Source organism: Grus americana, chromosome 2 (assembly GCF_028858705.1).
Source record: "Grus americana isolate bGruAme1 chromosome 2, bGruAme1.mat, whole genome shotgun sequence".
Lineage (NCBI taxonomy): Eukaryota > Metazoa > Chordata > Aves > Gruiformes > Gruidae > Grus > Grus americana.
This window is the reverse complement of record NC_072853.1, coordinates 151,064,684-151,077,615: the sequence shown is the minus strand read 5'-3', so window position 1 is coordinate 151,077,615 and position 12,932 is coordinate 151,064,684. Positions and strand designations below refer to the sequence as shown.

The following is a 12,932-nucleotide window of genomic DNA, read 5'->3' as shown; positions in this document are numbered from 1 at the left end:
CTCTGGCGTACCACAACACTGACATTTCTGCGGCTTGCCCATTACAATCACTGAACCTTGTTTCAAAGTCTTTTACTTCTTCAGGTCTTACTCTCCTGTTTTGTAAACCTGTTTATCGAGAGAGCAAGATGTACACACACACAGAGCAAGTTGTACAGCACCACGTTGTATGTGTTGCCTCCAGGCAGAGTAATAACCGTTAGTGATGAAGTAATGACTGCAGCAGATTCCGGGAAAACAGTAAAGACGATGAAGTCCAGAGGAGCAGGGCCGTGCACGACAGAGCCTGGCCAGCAGCCGGCAACCTGCCCCGCGGCAGAACCGAGCTCCAGGCAGCGCTCAGCACGACGGGCGCTGTAACGGCACCGAGGCCGCGGCGGGACAGGGCCCCCTCGGGGCCGAAGCCGGCAGGGGAGACGGGGGCGGGGGCGCGGCGGAAGCACGCGCCCGCTCGTCGGAGACCCGAGCCCGGGGCGCGGCGCGGCGGGGGCAGCCTCGTGTCTCCGCCTGCCCCCGCCTGCCTGTCCCGGGGAGGCGGCGGAAGCCCCGGTGAGTCACAGCGGGGGAGGGCGAGTCCGCCTGCTCCGCCGGGACGGCTCTGGCCGCGCCGCTGAGGAACGCTCATTCCCTCCACGGCACCGGCGGGCAAAAAGCGGCTCTACCCCGGCGCAGCAACAGGCCGCGCAGCAACAGATCCGTGGCGGGGGAGCTGCAGCCGGCAGCCCGTGCCCCCGCTTCGCCCATGGCGGAGCCGCGGCGCCCCGCGGAGGGCTGCTCCTGCCGTAACACCGACTGCGTGGAGCGGCCACTGAGACGGCTCTTCGAAGGGCTGGGGAGCGGCGTGGCCGCCTGCCCCTGGCCCTTCGTGCTGGTGCCGCTGCTGCTGTCGGGCGGGCTAGGCGCCGGCTTCCTCTTCCTGCCGCAGCGGCAGGCGAACGACATCGAGGGGCAGTTCACGCCGACGTGGGGTCCCGCCAAGACCGAGCGCGACTTCGTGCGGCGGCACTTCCCCACCAACCACTCGGAGCGCTTCTCCTCCCCGCGGCTGCCCACCGAGGGCGCCTACGCCGGCCTCATCGCCGTGGCGGCGGAAGGCAGCTCGGTCCTGGCCCGGGCGGCGCGGCATGAGGTGCTGCGGCTGGACGCGGCGGTGCGCGCCCGCGGCTACGAGCAGGTCTGCGCCCGCAGCGGCGGCGTCTGCGCCAGCGCCAACCCGCTGCTGCCGCTGCTGAACGACTCGGCGGCGGCCGCCCTGGAGAACCTCGTCTTCCCCGTCAACGACAGCATCTTCCTGGGGGCCGCGCTGGGCGGCGTGCAGACGGATGCTGGCGGGCGGGTGCTGTCGGCGCGGGCCCTGAAGCTGGTGTACTACCTGCGGGAGGACGGCCCCGCGGCGGCGGAGAGCCAGCGGTGGCTGAAAAGGTTCCTGCAGGACATCCCGTCGGAGCTGGCGGCGTTGGGCTTCACCTCCATACAGGTAACGCAGCGATGGGTACAGCCGTGCGGGGGCTGCCCCATCGCCAGAAGGGAAATGGTGGAGGACACAGACGGGGGCCGGCGTGTTGGCTTGGCTGCAACGCTCCGAGCAATGCTTCCACTGTCGTCCCTCTGCGCTGCTCATGCAAGGCACCGTCCTTGGCCTGTGCTCGGTGCAAGCAGCACTTCAGGGGCTTGTGAGGGGCACAGAAATGCTTTAGTGCCAACATGATGTTTGGCGTTGGTTGTGCATGTCTGTAAAGACCAAGAAAAAAGATTAGAAGTGCTTCATCTTTTCTTTCCTTGTTGTTTTAATGGCAGGTGACTTACTTTACCTCGCTGTCCAGACAGCAGGAGTTTGAAGGAAATACCAAGAGTGTGATCCCACTCTTCTCTGTAACATATTTCTTGACAATAACCTTTTCCATCGTCTCTTGCCTAAGGTAAAATGTCTTCTAAGCTATGGATCGATGACGAGTGACCTTCATCCTTCTTTACCTTGCCTAAATTGGTTTCTGCTCTTGTAAAGTGAAGTCATTCTTGAAGCTGCAGACTTCATGTAATAATAGGCAACGTATATTTCTTTGCAGACTCTCTCCTACTTGTGTGTATTTCCTGACTGCTTAAATGGTATTCATGAAAAGTATCAGATGAATACCTGAACAAGTGTTCAGTTCAGACATGCACGGCTTGAATGCTAGTATCCATTTGTCTGTTCTTTGAAGCCATCAGACATTTCTGTAGTCCCTGCCTCATAAGAATCTTTTGTAGCTGATGGCTTTGGAACTATTTGAATAACTGAAATGACCTCCTACTCTTTATCTTTTTAAGAGGTCTGAGGTGCTGTAGCTTTGGCACTGAAAAACGCTATGCCAAAGTAAACACTTCTAATTATGAAAGGGTTCTACTTTACCATATGTGGAAGGGGTGCAGAAGTGAGATCTAGCCAGCCTGGTAGTGGCAGAATTCTGCACAAGCACTTCCGTTGAATACAACTTACCAGCTCAACTTGGTATACCCACTGGTAACGTTCACCAAAAAGATGCATAGAAGTCAAACAGAAAAGTCATCATTTGGGGGGAGAGAAGGAAGCAGTGGTACTATCACTAAGGTTATTCTACTACTTTCTTGCTTCATTTTTTAGCTTCTAGCCTCATCCTGCCCACAAGGTACTAATTCTTTGTAAAGATCAGTTTAAAAAGGGAAGGAAGCAGGAGGGAGGAGAAAGAATACCATGTTAAGATCTGCTTCCACTTTTTTTCTGCCACCTGCTCAATTAAGGTACAGATGAATGAGCAGTAGCTTGACGGGTTACTGCAAGTCTGGTATGGCTTTAGGCATCCTGCTTGCTAGCAGAGTCTGAGCATTGCCTGCTGTCCACAAAGAACTTAGCCCGCCCTTTCTTTGTGCTGGTGGAAGGTGAACCATTGTACATTTGACAGCTGTATGGCAGTTTTTGTGTGCTGCACTTGAGAAATAAAAGTTCTACTCAGAGGGTGGGCTTATTGGTTTAGCGCTTGCATCAAGCATCATGCCCATTGGGCTATACTGTTTGTGGATATCCGCTGTCTCATGTCCAGTCATTTGTGAGTGCAGAGAGCAAGGGTGGTTCCACTAGCACATGCTTCTGCATGCAAGAGGTTCTCTTAAAGTTCAGAAATGGTCTACAGCCTGGAAAATATTACTTATCAGGCAAGAGGCAACTCTCTGCCCCCTCAGTGTGGTGCTGTCAATAGCATCACATACGAAGTCTCCCACTGGGAGCATTTCACAGGGAATCCTTGAGCCAGCCCTCGGGGACGTCTTGGCAAATGGCTGGTAGCCGATATGTCTGCTGAGAAAGCTGCTCTACACGGCACTAACTGCCTGGGAGATGCTTCCTTACTACACTGATATGCTACACCAAGAACCTGTGTAAAAGGAAAGAGCTTCTAAAAAGTCATCATTTTGGGGGTCATCCTAAACCACCCTTACATATGTTCATTTTGCCAGCTCTGTTATTATTGATGCAAAGATCAGTACATGTCTTTACTCTTATGTATATAACTGGCCAGCAGTAATAATGTGTTTGGCACCTCCTATATAAATTAATCTTGTCCAATGCTCACACCTGGGAGCTCTCCTACAAATAGCAGCTTTCCTCAAGAGTCCTTTTCACAGACGGGCGTTGGTATCTGTGCACTGGTCATGCCAAACACCTCGGTGACATATTTGACATGTAACTAAGATGTTCCTTAAAATACTTGCAGGCTGAGCTGTATAAGAAATAATGTCTGGCTCGCGTGCTGTGGAGTGGTTTCTGCCGGTTTAGCTGTATTAAGCAGCTTTGGATTGATGCTCTTCTGTGGAGTGCCGTTTGTGGTCACTGTAGCAAATGCACCATTTCTTATTCTAGGTAAGTAGAAAAAGCGAGTCGGATTCAGATACAAAGACTAAAGCAGAATTAAAACAACCTGATGGTGTCAGTCTTTCATGATGTGAGCATCGCATCGTACGCAGTTCCATTCTGCAGCGAGTTTCATGTAGGAAGTTAGTATTATTGCATCACAATTGCACAGACTACTTGACAGCCAGCGCTGAAGTTTCCAAAAACCATGAATTAATGTTGCTGCAAATAAGTTACTGTTTTTAGAATCCTTATCTGGTCTCCTATATGATAAATTTATGTGATATTTTCTTGGTCTTGGTCTCGGTCTCATGCTGAGGAAAGAACATGGAACTCCTGGATTGATAGAGGCTCTGTGTCATACTAGCTGTCTAATGCAAATGCTCCTTAGGGCACCCATCATTTCTTTGTTTCCTGCATAATTCAAATGCATTTTGTATTTGCATTTGTTTGCTCATCAACTGCAGAGGCTCTAAATTTCACAAAGACACTTTTGTATTCCTGGAGAAGGGCTTCAGCCAGCCTCTTCAGATGTTTCTAAATAACATGCAGACTTTTGTCTTCCTTTCATTAAAGCAAACAAATTTTCAATACATTAGATGAATTGCTTTGAAGCCTGCCTGCTTTCCGGAAGCAGCCTGGCTTGCTGCCATCCAGTACTGCCTTTTGACTTGCAGCTTAATTCAGCTTCGTGTGTCTACTGGCAATTGCCTGTTCAGGCTACAGAAAGTGATTTCATCTATTCTTTTAAGCTTAGCTATATTGTCTATGCTTGCTTCCCCTTTTTGTGTGATTAATTTTTAGGGACTAGAAGAGCCCTTGATAGAGTAACGTTGGCAAAATACTGAAAGGTCTGTGAGTAAATTCTCAAGAGTTAGCAGAGCTGAGAGAAGCACATTGGCTCTTTCCTTTTCAAACTTACTCTTTTGTCTTAGCAAAAACTCCAGCCCAGGACCCAGTCTTCCTGGCAGAGTTTCCCAGGACTCTGGTGGGTAGTACATGCAGGAACATCAGCATAAATGTGAAGATAAATTAATAATAAATCATGAATAAATGCTTAAAGGTAAACCGGAGAGAAGATAAGCGGAGAGCAAAGAGCATAAAAAGGCAAACCACTGGAGAACTGGGATCACTGTTCTCCCACGTGATAGCAACTGTTTTCCCTGTCTGCTGAAGGCAGATCAAGAAATTATTGGTCTAACTTGCTGCAGTGATGGAGAAGAGATTCCAGAGATAGTGGGGAACGCTTCCAGTGATAAGGAGAGTTGAACATCAGAATAAGCGATGTATTTAAATCTATGTAATCTGCATCACTGGACACCTGGACAGCAGATACAACGCACTTGTCAGAGATGGGCTAGGTGTGCTCTGTCCTTCAGCAGAGTAGGGTGAGGGATCAACAACCCATCAGGTCACCAGGAGTTTCTGAAATGTAATAAATTCAGCAACACACAAAGGACCTGTTTTCCTGTATCTGTTTATCTTGCATCAGCCCTAAAGCAATGCTAATAGCCTGTCAAAATTTTATGCAGACTTATATGTGATTAATTTTGTACTTTTGTTGGGTGTTAATGAAAGCTGCCATTTGCAATGCAGTGTTAACTTTTTCTCCTCTTGCAGGAGTTGGTGTTGATGACATGTTCATCATGATCGCTTCCTGGGAACAAAGTACAAGAAAAAAGGAGAAATCCAATGTTAAATCTCTGCTGGCCGAGACTTATGCCGAAGCAGCACTTTCTGTGACCATCACCACTCTCACAGATGTTTTGGCCTTCTTCATTGGCACCTGGACTGCTTTTCCATCCGTGAGATCATTCTGCCTCTATACAGGCACTGCTTTTGTCTTCTGCTATATATATACCATGACCTTCTTTGGGGCAATTATTGTATTAAATCATAAAAGGGAGCAAGGAAACCGACACTGGCTAACTTGTATGCCTGTGGGAGTAGATAAAGATCAGGCTGAGAAGTCCTGCTTGTACAATGCTTGCTGTATAGGCACCTGTTCTAGGGAGTCATCTCAGCTAGAAAGTGAACATCCAATGAGCATCTTCTTTAAAAAGTATTATGGCCCTTTCTTCACAAATAAATGGATCAAGCTACTTGTGGTGTTGCTGTACGGAACATATTTGGGTGGCAGTATCTATGGATGTACTCAGATCAAGGAAGGCATCGATCTTCGAAATCTGGCGAATGATGACTCTTACGTTATTCCATACTATGATGACGACGACAAATACTTCTCGGCATATGGACCCAGGGTCATGGTTGTCATTACTGAAAGTGTAGATTACTGGAATGAGACTGTTCGTCTTGGCATTGAGCACTGCACACAGAATTTAGAGGGCATTTCCTATGTAGATAAGAACCTCTCAGAGTCATGGCTGAGGGTATACACAAAACTTGCTGAACATGGTTTGATAAAAATAAACAATAAGACCCTTTTCATTAGTAACTTACCTACACTGTTCCAAATTGTTCCCAGTTTTGAGTGGGACATTAACAAGACTCAGGATAAAATAGAAGCTTCACGTTTCTTCATCCAGATGGTGAACGTGACCTCAGCCGTTGATGAGAAGAATCTTCTCAATCAGTTAAGGGAGACAGCCAAGCAGTGCGGTATTCCATTAATGGTGTACCACCCGGCGTTCATCTACTACGATCAGTACCTGGTGATAGTGCAGAACACCATTCAGAACATTGTTGTTGCTGCCGGGGCAATGCTCATTGTCTCCCTTTTGCTTATTCCCAACCCGTTGTGTTGCTTGTGGGTGACTTTTGCTATAGCTTCTGTTATAGTTGGTGTCGCTGGCTTCATGTCATTTTGGAACGTCAATCTAGATTCCATATCCATGATCAACCTGGTCATTTGTATAGGGTTTTCAGTAGATTTTTCGGCTCATATTTCCTATGCCTTTGTTACGAGTGGAGAGTCGTCCGCCAATAAAAGGTCAATCGAAGCTCTGTCCCTGCTAGGTTATCCCGTATTACAAGGTGCAGTTTCTACTATACTGGGAGTAGTTGTCCTGGCTGCAGCAAAAACCTACATCTTTAGGACGTTTTTCAAGATCATGTTCCTTGTTATTTTGTTTGGGGCTCTTCACGGTCTTGTTTTTATTCCGGTGTTTTTAACCTTTTTTGGAAACTTTGGCAGATCACCCCACAATACTAAATCTAAAAGACTAGAGCTTAGGTTTAGAAATTATAAAGATTGTCCATGACTAAGTGAAATGTAATACATTATGCATTTATTATATATTTATGACATGTAGATTAAAATGCAGTGACTTTCAAGGAATATAAGAAGTGAAGAAAATGAAGGACAGAAAAATAAAAACAACAGAGAAGCAAAGGCTTCAGAAAAGCCAGGCAAGAAAAATAACAGAAGAAATGAAAATATGCAGAATGGATTTGCATTTCCTTGTTTTTGTGTGTACTTGGTTATAAATAAAAATGTTAAATATTAAATATAATATAAATGTTATATGTTAAATGTTAAAAGTATAATGTTGGCTGTAATGTTAAATATTTTTTGTGACTTGTTTACTAAATGTATTAAAATTATTATAAAGACTGACTACGTTACAGGTTTGTCAGGCAATGTACACAGGAGGGAAGACTAACTCTCACTGGTTTGCATTTCCTGCCTGTTTGCCTTGTTGCTGTAACTCAGCCCAGTGCTGAGCCTGAAGACAATTTTCCCCCAAGAGGCTCCAACCTGGAGGTTTTACAGCAAGATTACAAGAGGTCAGAACTGCCTGGGACTGCAATTATTTGTAAGCCTTCAAGGGAGGAAGTCTGATTTGGCTCCTAATTCAGTTTGAGAAACCCTTAGGGAAAACAAACTGACTCACATTTTCTATTCAAATCCTTCTTTTCTTGGTGTCCTGTTTTCTTGCCAAGATTGAACTTCATGTAGCTTTAAGAAGAGTGGGTGTAGCTTCTGGTGGCTGCAGTTTGCAAAGGGATGTGCCATAGGTGATTGAATTTGTGTGGACCTCCTGAGTAACCACCGTGGAAGACGCTGTGCCATGGCATGGCAGGGCAGGGATTTACTAGAGACAATCATGCCCTGATTGAGGACAAAGTGAAAAAGCAACTCAGGTTTAAACTGGTCAGTCCTAAAACTATAAACCTGTAAATTCTATTGCGTTCATCAGTGACAACCCGTCCTGTGACGCATTGATAGAGCAGAGGAGCTTTCACTGAATAAGAGAATGAATACATGAGGTGGTCTTTTAAGCTGTAAGAACAAAACACAGGATGAAAAGTCAATTCATAATTTGTCACCAATGAGCTACCTGTTGGAAATCAAATGAATGACAGTAACTGATGTTTGTAGCTTTGGAAAAATTGGTCTCGGAGTTATTAAACCTTTCAGTCCAAATCTGCTGCTGTGGATTGTTTCTGCTGAGAGATGCAGCAAGTGTGACAAAGCCAGGACAAACTGAAAGTACTGATACTAATTTTCAGAGCAGTGAATCATAGTCTACAGGCATTAAATTGATTTCCATTTAGAGTCACTGTGAAAGCTACATAACAAAGTTCAAGATAAATCACTGACAGCCAACAAGAAATTGTATGACCATTTACTCAATATTGGCTGAATCTGGAATGCAACAGAAGCATTTATCAAAGAACACTGGCAACTTTCTGTCCAAAAGCCATTATTAACCAAGTTACCACAAAAAAGGAAATTAATTGATTCTGTGCACATCCTCTCAAATTGGGGGGAAAAAAAAGTACCACAGACCACATAGAGTTACCTGAGACTTTGCTATGAATATATGAATACTACTTTATGTTAGTGGCTTAGATACAACAGTGATGGATGAAACAAAACCTTTAGAGAGATGAAGAATAACAACAACCATCATCATTAAGATACGTCATAGATCCCTTTGTAAAAGCAAAATGAAATCAAGGATGAATCTGTTTTTTGAAGGAGTAATTAATGTGCATAAAACAGAAGTGCACTTCAGCTGGTGTGTCTTTCCATACCTACTTCTGTCCCTAGGTCTTTGTGCTGGTTTTGGCTGGGATAGAGTTAATTTTCTTCATAGTAGCTGGTATGGGGCTGTGTTTTGGATTTGTGCTGCAAAGTCTTGAATGACACAGGGATGTTTTCATTACTGCTGAGCAGTGCTTAGACAGAGCCAAGGCCTTTTCTGCTTCTCCTATCACCCCACCAGTGAGTAGGCTGGGGGTGTACAAGGAGCTGGGAGGGGACACAGACAGGACAGGTGACCCAAACTGACCAAAGGGATATTCCATACCATATGATGTCATGCTCAGCATATAGGGGGCTGGGGGAAGAAGAAGGAAGGGGGGGGACACGCATTCGGAGTGATGGCATTTGTCTTCCCAAGTAACCACTACACATGATGGAGCCCTGCTTTCCTGGAGATGGCTGAACAGCTGCCTGCCGATGGGAAGTGGTGAATGAATTCCTGGTTTTGCTCTACTTGCGCATGGCTTTTGCTCTATCTATTAAACTGTCTTTATCTCAACCCACCAGTTTCACTTCTATTCTTCTGATTCTCTCCCCCATCCTGCCATGGGGGGAGTGAGTGAGTGGCTGTGTGATGCTTAGTTGCCAGCTGGGGCTAAACCACAACAGCCCTTTCTGGCACCCAACACGGGTCTTGAACAGTTTAACAACAGATTTGATTGGAATGTGTCAGATTGACTTTATAGCTGTTACTGCTGATTAGCTAGTAATTGGCAGACTCCTGTGCTTGCCATGCAGCTGCCTTGCCGTACTGTATATTAGAGGCTAGTGCTCGTTAGTGGCAGCTTTTTGCTTTTGCTGCTCACTGTACTGCTGTATGGCTTATCATCTTACTGTGCTGTGCCTAGGAACATTTTGATAACAGCAATGGCGATGTGCCTGGGCTGGCAGATGGCCAGGGCATCGCTGCTGTTTCTGTGCTGCTGTACTGGACAGGCTGGAACTCTACATGAACTCAAGTTGAAGGGACTGTGACCTGTAGATGAGTCCACGCGGAAGCAGGACAACCCAAAGTGTCTGTGGCCATGGATAAGCCCATGCGAGAGCAGGTACATCTCAGAACATTTGTGGCCGTGGTTATGTCTGTGCCACAGCAGGTATACCTCTGAAGGGATTGTGGCCCAAGGGTAAGTCCCTGCTGGAGAAGGTACACCTCAAAGCATCTGTGGCTGTGGATATGTCCATGTTGCAGCAGCTATTCCAAAAGCCCACCAGTAGCCTTTTGGATCTTTGAAATACCCTTTCCGGAGGTAATCTATGCCCAGGATGCACGGAGCCTCTGGCCCAGTCACAATGGGGTGCTTTTGCCACTCATTCCCAGTTAGACTTACTTCAGCCTCCAACAGAGTCAACTGTTGGGATCCCCCCGTCACACCAGAAATAGATATCGGTTCCACCCCTTCATAGTTTGATGGCAGTAAGGTACACTGTGCACCAGTGTCCACTAGGGCTTTGTACTCTTGTGGGTCCGATGTGCCAGGCCATCGGATCCACACAGTCCAATAAACCCTATTGTCCCTTTCCTCCACCTGGCTGGAGGCAGGGCCCCTCTAATCTTGCTCATCATAGTCACTATTCACCTCTTGCAAAAAGGACTTAGAAGTCCCTTCAAGAGGATCATAAGTACGATCGGGCCTTTCACTTGGTCTGGGGGGCTGCCCGGTGGAAACTGGAGTGGCATTCTTTCTGGAAGAGTCCCTTTTTACAGCTGTCTTGCCTTGTAGCTCATGTACTCGTGCCCGCAGGGTTGAGGTAGGCTTCCCATCCCATTTCCTCATGTCTTCTCCGTGGTCACGCAGATAAAACCACAGGATATCTTGTGGTGTGTATGCTCTATATCCCCTCTCTGGAGCAGGAAAACGCTTACTCCTAACAGCTGCAATACGGGTCTGTACAGGTGGGGAGTAAGATATATCCTCTTTGAGTTGCCGGACGTCCTGGGACAGTTTCTCCACAGCCGAGACGAGGGAGGAAGAAAGGCTCTCTTCATATTGCCGGAGTCGGCCAGCCACTTCGTCCACTGTGGGTGCCTCTTCATAAAGCTTGGACAGAACTAGTTTTTCTACTCCAAAGACAACACCATCTTTGCATCTTATCCCAATTGCTGTACTACTATTCTCCACAGCTTTCATGGCATATTCAACTTGAAATACTCTGCCATCTGGAGAAAACGTGGAAGCCAACAGATCGTAGCCGGTGCCGATGGAGCTCATGGCGGCGGCACGCTCAGCCACAGCCGGACAGAGCCCCCCTCCCGCCCCAGCCTCGCTCACGCTCCCGACCGCCCAACAACACGCACTCCCATTGGCCCTCCAGTTCCAGGCTACTGGCCCCGTTATCCCAGCAGCGGAGCAGCCAGGTAATTATGTGCTCCCCTGGAAGGTGGCTGAAATCTTTCCGCATATCTCGCAGCTCACTCAGGGACAGGGATCGGGTGATCACTTCTGGTTCTGGCTCTTCTTGTTCTCGTGATGGTCCCGATTCATCATCATCTTTCACTAAGCAAACCGATTTCCTTGTGTATTTCTTTTTGTGTATAGGGGCGACTGATACTGGTATGGGTTGATCTTTTGGCTCAGCTACAGTGCCTGTTGCGGGGGTTTGGGTAGCTGCGGTGCCTGTTGCAGGGGTTTGGGTAGCTGCGGTGCTTGTTGCAGGGGTTTGGGTAGCTGTGGGGCCTGTTGCAGGGGTTTGGGTAGCTGCGGGGCCTGTTGCAGGGGCCTGGGCAGCTGCGGGGCCTGTTGCAGGGGCCTGGGCAGCTGCGGCTGCGGGGCCTGTGGGTCTGCTCTCTCCCTCTGGGTGGTGCTGTCTCCTATCAAGCAGTGTTTGATAGATTGTGGCCAGGGCCCAGCACAGTGCAGTAAGTTGTGTCTCCTTAGAATCCCCACAGCATTTTCCTTTCAAATATTCTACCATTTTATCAGGGTCTTGCAGTTGTTCAGGAGTGAAGCTCCAAACCATTGGGGGTGAGAAGGTCTCTAGATACCCGCCCATAGTCTCCCACATGCCATGCCAGCCCTGACCATTCGGCCTTGGGGAAGGTCCTTGGGTGGTATTCTTGAAACAATTTTTGCTAACCCTGAACAGAAGTTGGAAAGCATGCAGGAGACATAGCAATAGGAATATACTGGCCTGAACGTTCCAAGGGTATTCAAAATTCTCAAAAATTGTTGTAACCAACCAAAAGGGAAAAGGGGAGGTGAAAGAGTGAGAGAAGGTATCCCCCCCTGTCTTTCCCATAGATTGGGTGTAATTATTATAATCAGTTCTGAAAGATACTGACCGAGGTACGGGCCTGACAGAAATGCTACATACAAGTACCAGCTCAGACTCATGACCGTCGATGATATCTTATCATAAGTCATTATCACACAATACAACAACAAGAGAACATAAGCCCCTCTCCCAGAGATGATAAACAGCGCCGCAGGGATTACATAGAGTAAACACGGGTTTACAAACCAGAGCCATGTGATCAAAAAGAACATCATTATGACCAGCAACTGTTTCAATAACATTATAGATGCTTATAACAACTTTGTTTTAACACACTTGGGTCAAACTTGTCGTTATCACAACCCTTCGAGCCCCACGTTGGGCGCCAAAAAGGACTGACGTGGTTTAGCCCCAGCCGGTAGCTGGGTGCCATGCACCACTCACTCACCCCTCCCCCGGCGGGCTGGGGAGGAGAACGGAAAAACAACGGCAAAGCCTCGAGGGTTGGGATAAGGGCAGGTTACTGCGACAGCAAGGGAGAGGGAAACAATCAACAACAGCACTGGTAACAGATATTCACAATGGGTGATAACAAAGAACAATTTACCGATCCGACGACCGACGCTCAGCCTGTCCCGGAGCCACACCGAACCCGCCCCTGCCCGACCGGCCCCCTTTTATGGTGAGCATGATGTCACACGGTACGGAATAGCCCCCGGCCAGCTTGGCTCACCTGTCCTGGCTCTTTGTGAAATTAACTCTATCCTTGCCAGAACCAGGACACACTGTGCTCACTTCTTTGCATATAGCAAGAAGCTTTTAAATGAGAAAAAAAAAAAAAAT

The 12,932-nt window shown here is 47.5% G+C and overlaps 2 protein-coding genes across 2 annotated transcripts; one reads left to right on the top strand and one right to left on the bottom strand.

Annotated features, from left to right (window-relative positions):
* The first annotated feature begins 327 nt into the window (after nucleotides 1-327).
* On the top strand, nucleotides 328-7,199 carry LOC129203381 (patched domain-containing protein 3). The gene is made up of 4 exons (XM_054817786.1): nucleotides 328-1,477; nucleotides 1,798-1,919; nucleotides 3,726-3,871; nucleotides 5,483-7,199. Exons 1-4 carry the CDS (start codon nucleotides 743-745, stop codon nucleotides 7,081-7,083), a joined length of 2,604 nt encoding a protein of 867 aa, XP_054673761.1. The 5' UTR covers nucleotides 328-742; the 3' UTR covers nucleotides 7,084-7,199.
* A 1,252-nt stretch (nucleotides 7,200-8,451) lies between these two features.
* LOC129202405 (proteasome subunit alpha type-3-like) lies at nucleotides 8,452-11,119 on the bottom strand. The gene is made up of 2 exons (XM_054815062.1): nucleotides 10,756-11,119; nucleotides 8,452-8,471 (listed from the first exon to the last, which is right to left on the bottom strand). The coding sequence occupies exons 1-2, from the start codon at nucleotides 11,084-11,086 to the stop codon at nucleotides 8,452-8,454; spliced, it is 351 nt and encodes a 116-aa protein (XP_054671037.1). The 5' UTR covers nucleotides 11,087-11,119.
* Nucleotides 11,120-12,932: the final 1,813 nt, after the last annotated feature.

Excerpts from the sequence above, each read along its gene's own strand:
- LOC129203381 (XM_054817786.1), top strand. The coding sequence starts at position 743 with ATGGCGGAGCCGCGGCGCCCCGCGGAGGGCTGCTCCTGCCGTAACACC. Across the intron at positions 1,478-1,797 it reads TGGGCTTCACCTCCATACAG|GTGACTTACTTTACCTCGCT; the intron begins GTAACGCAGCGA and ends TTTTAATGGCAG. Across the intron at positions 3,872-5,482 it reads TGCACCATTTCTTATTCTAG|GAGTTGGTGTTGATGACATG; the intron begins GTAAGTAGAAAA and ends CTCCTCTTGCAG.
- LOC129202405 (XM_054815062.1), bottom strand. The coding sequence starts at position 11,086 with ATGAGCTCCATCGGCACCGGCTACGATCTGTTGGCTTCCACGTTTTCT. Across the intron at positions 8,472-10,755 it reads CCCACCTGTACAGACCCGTA|ATTCAGCCAATATTGAGTAA; the intron begins TTGCAGCTGTTA and ends GTTGCATTCCAG.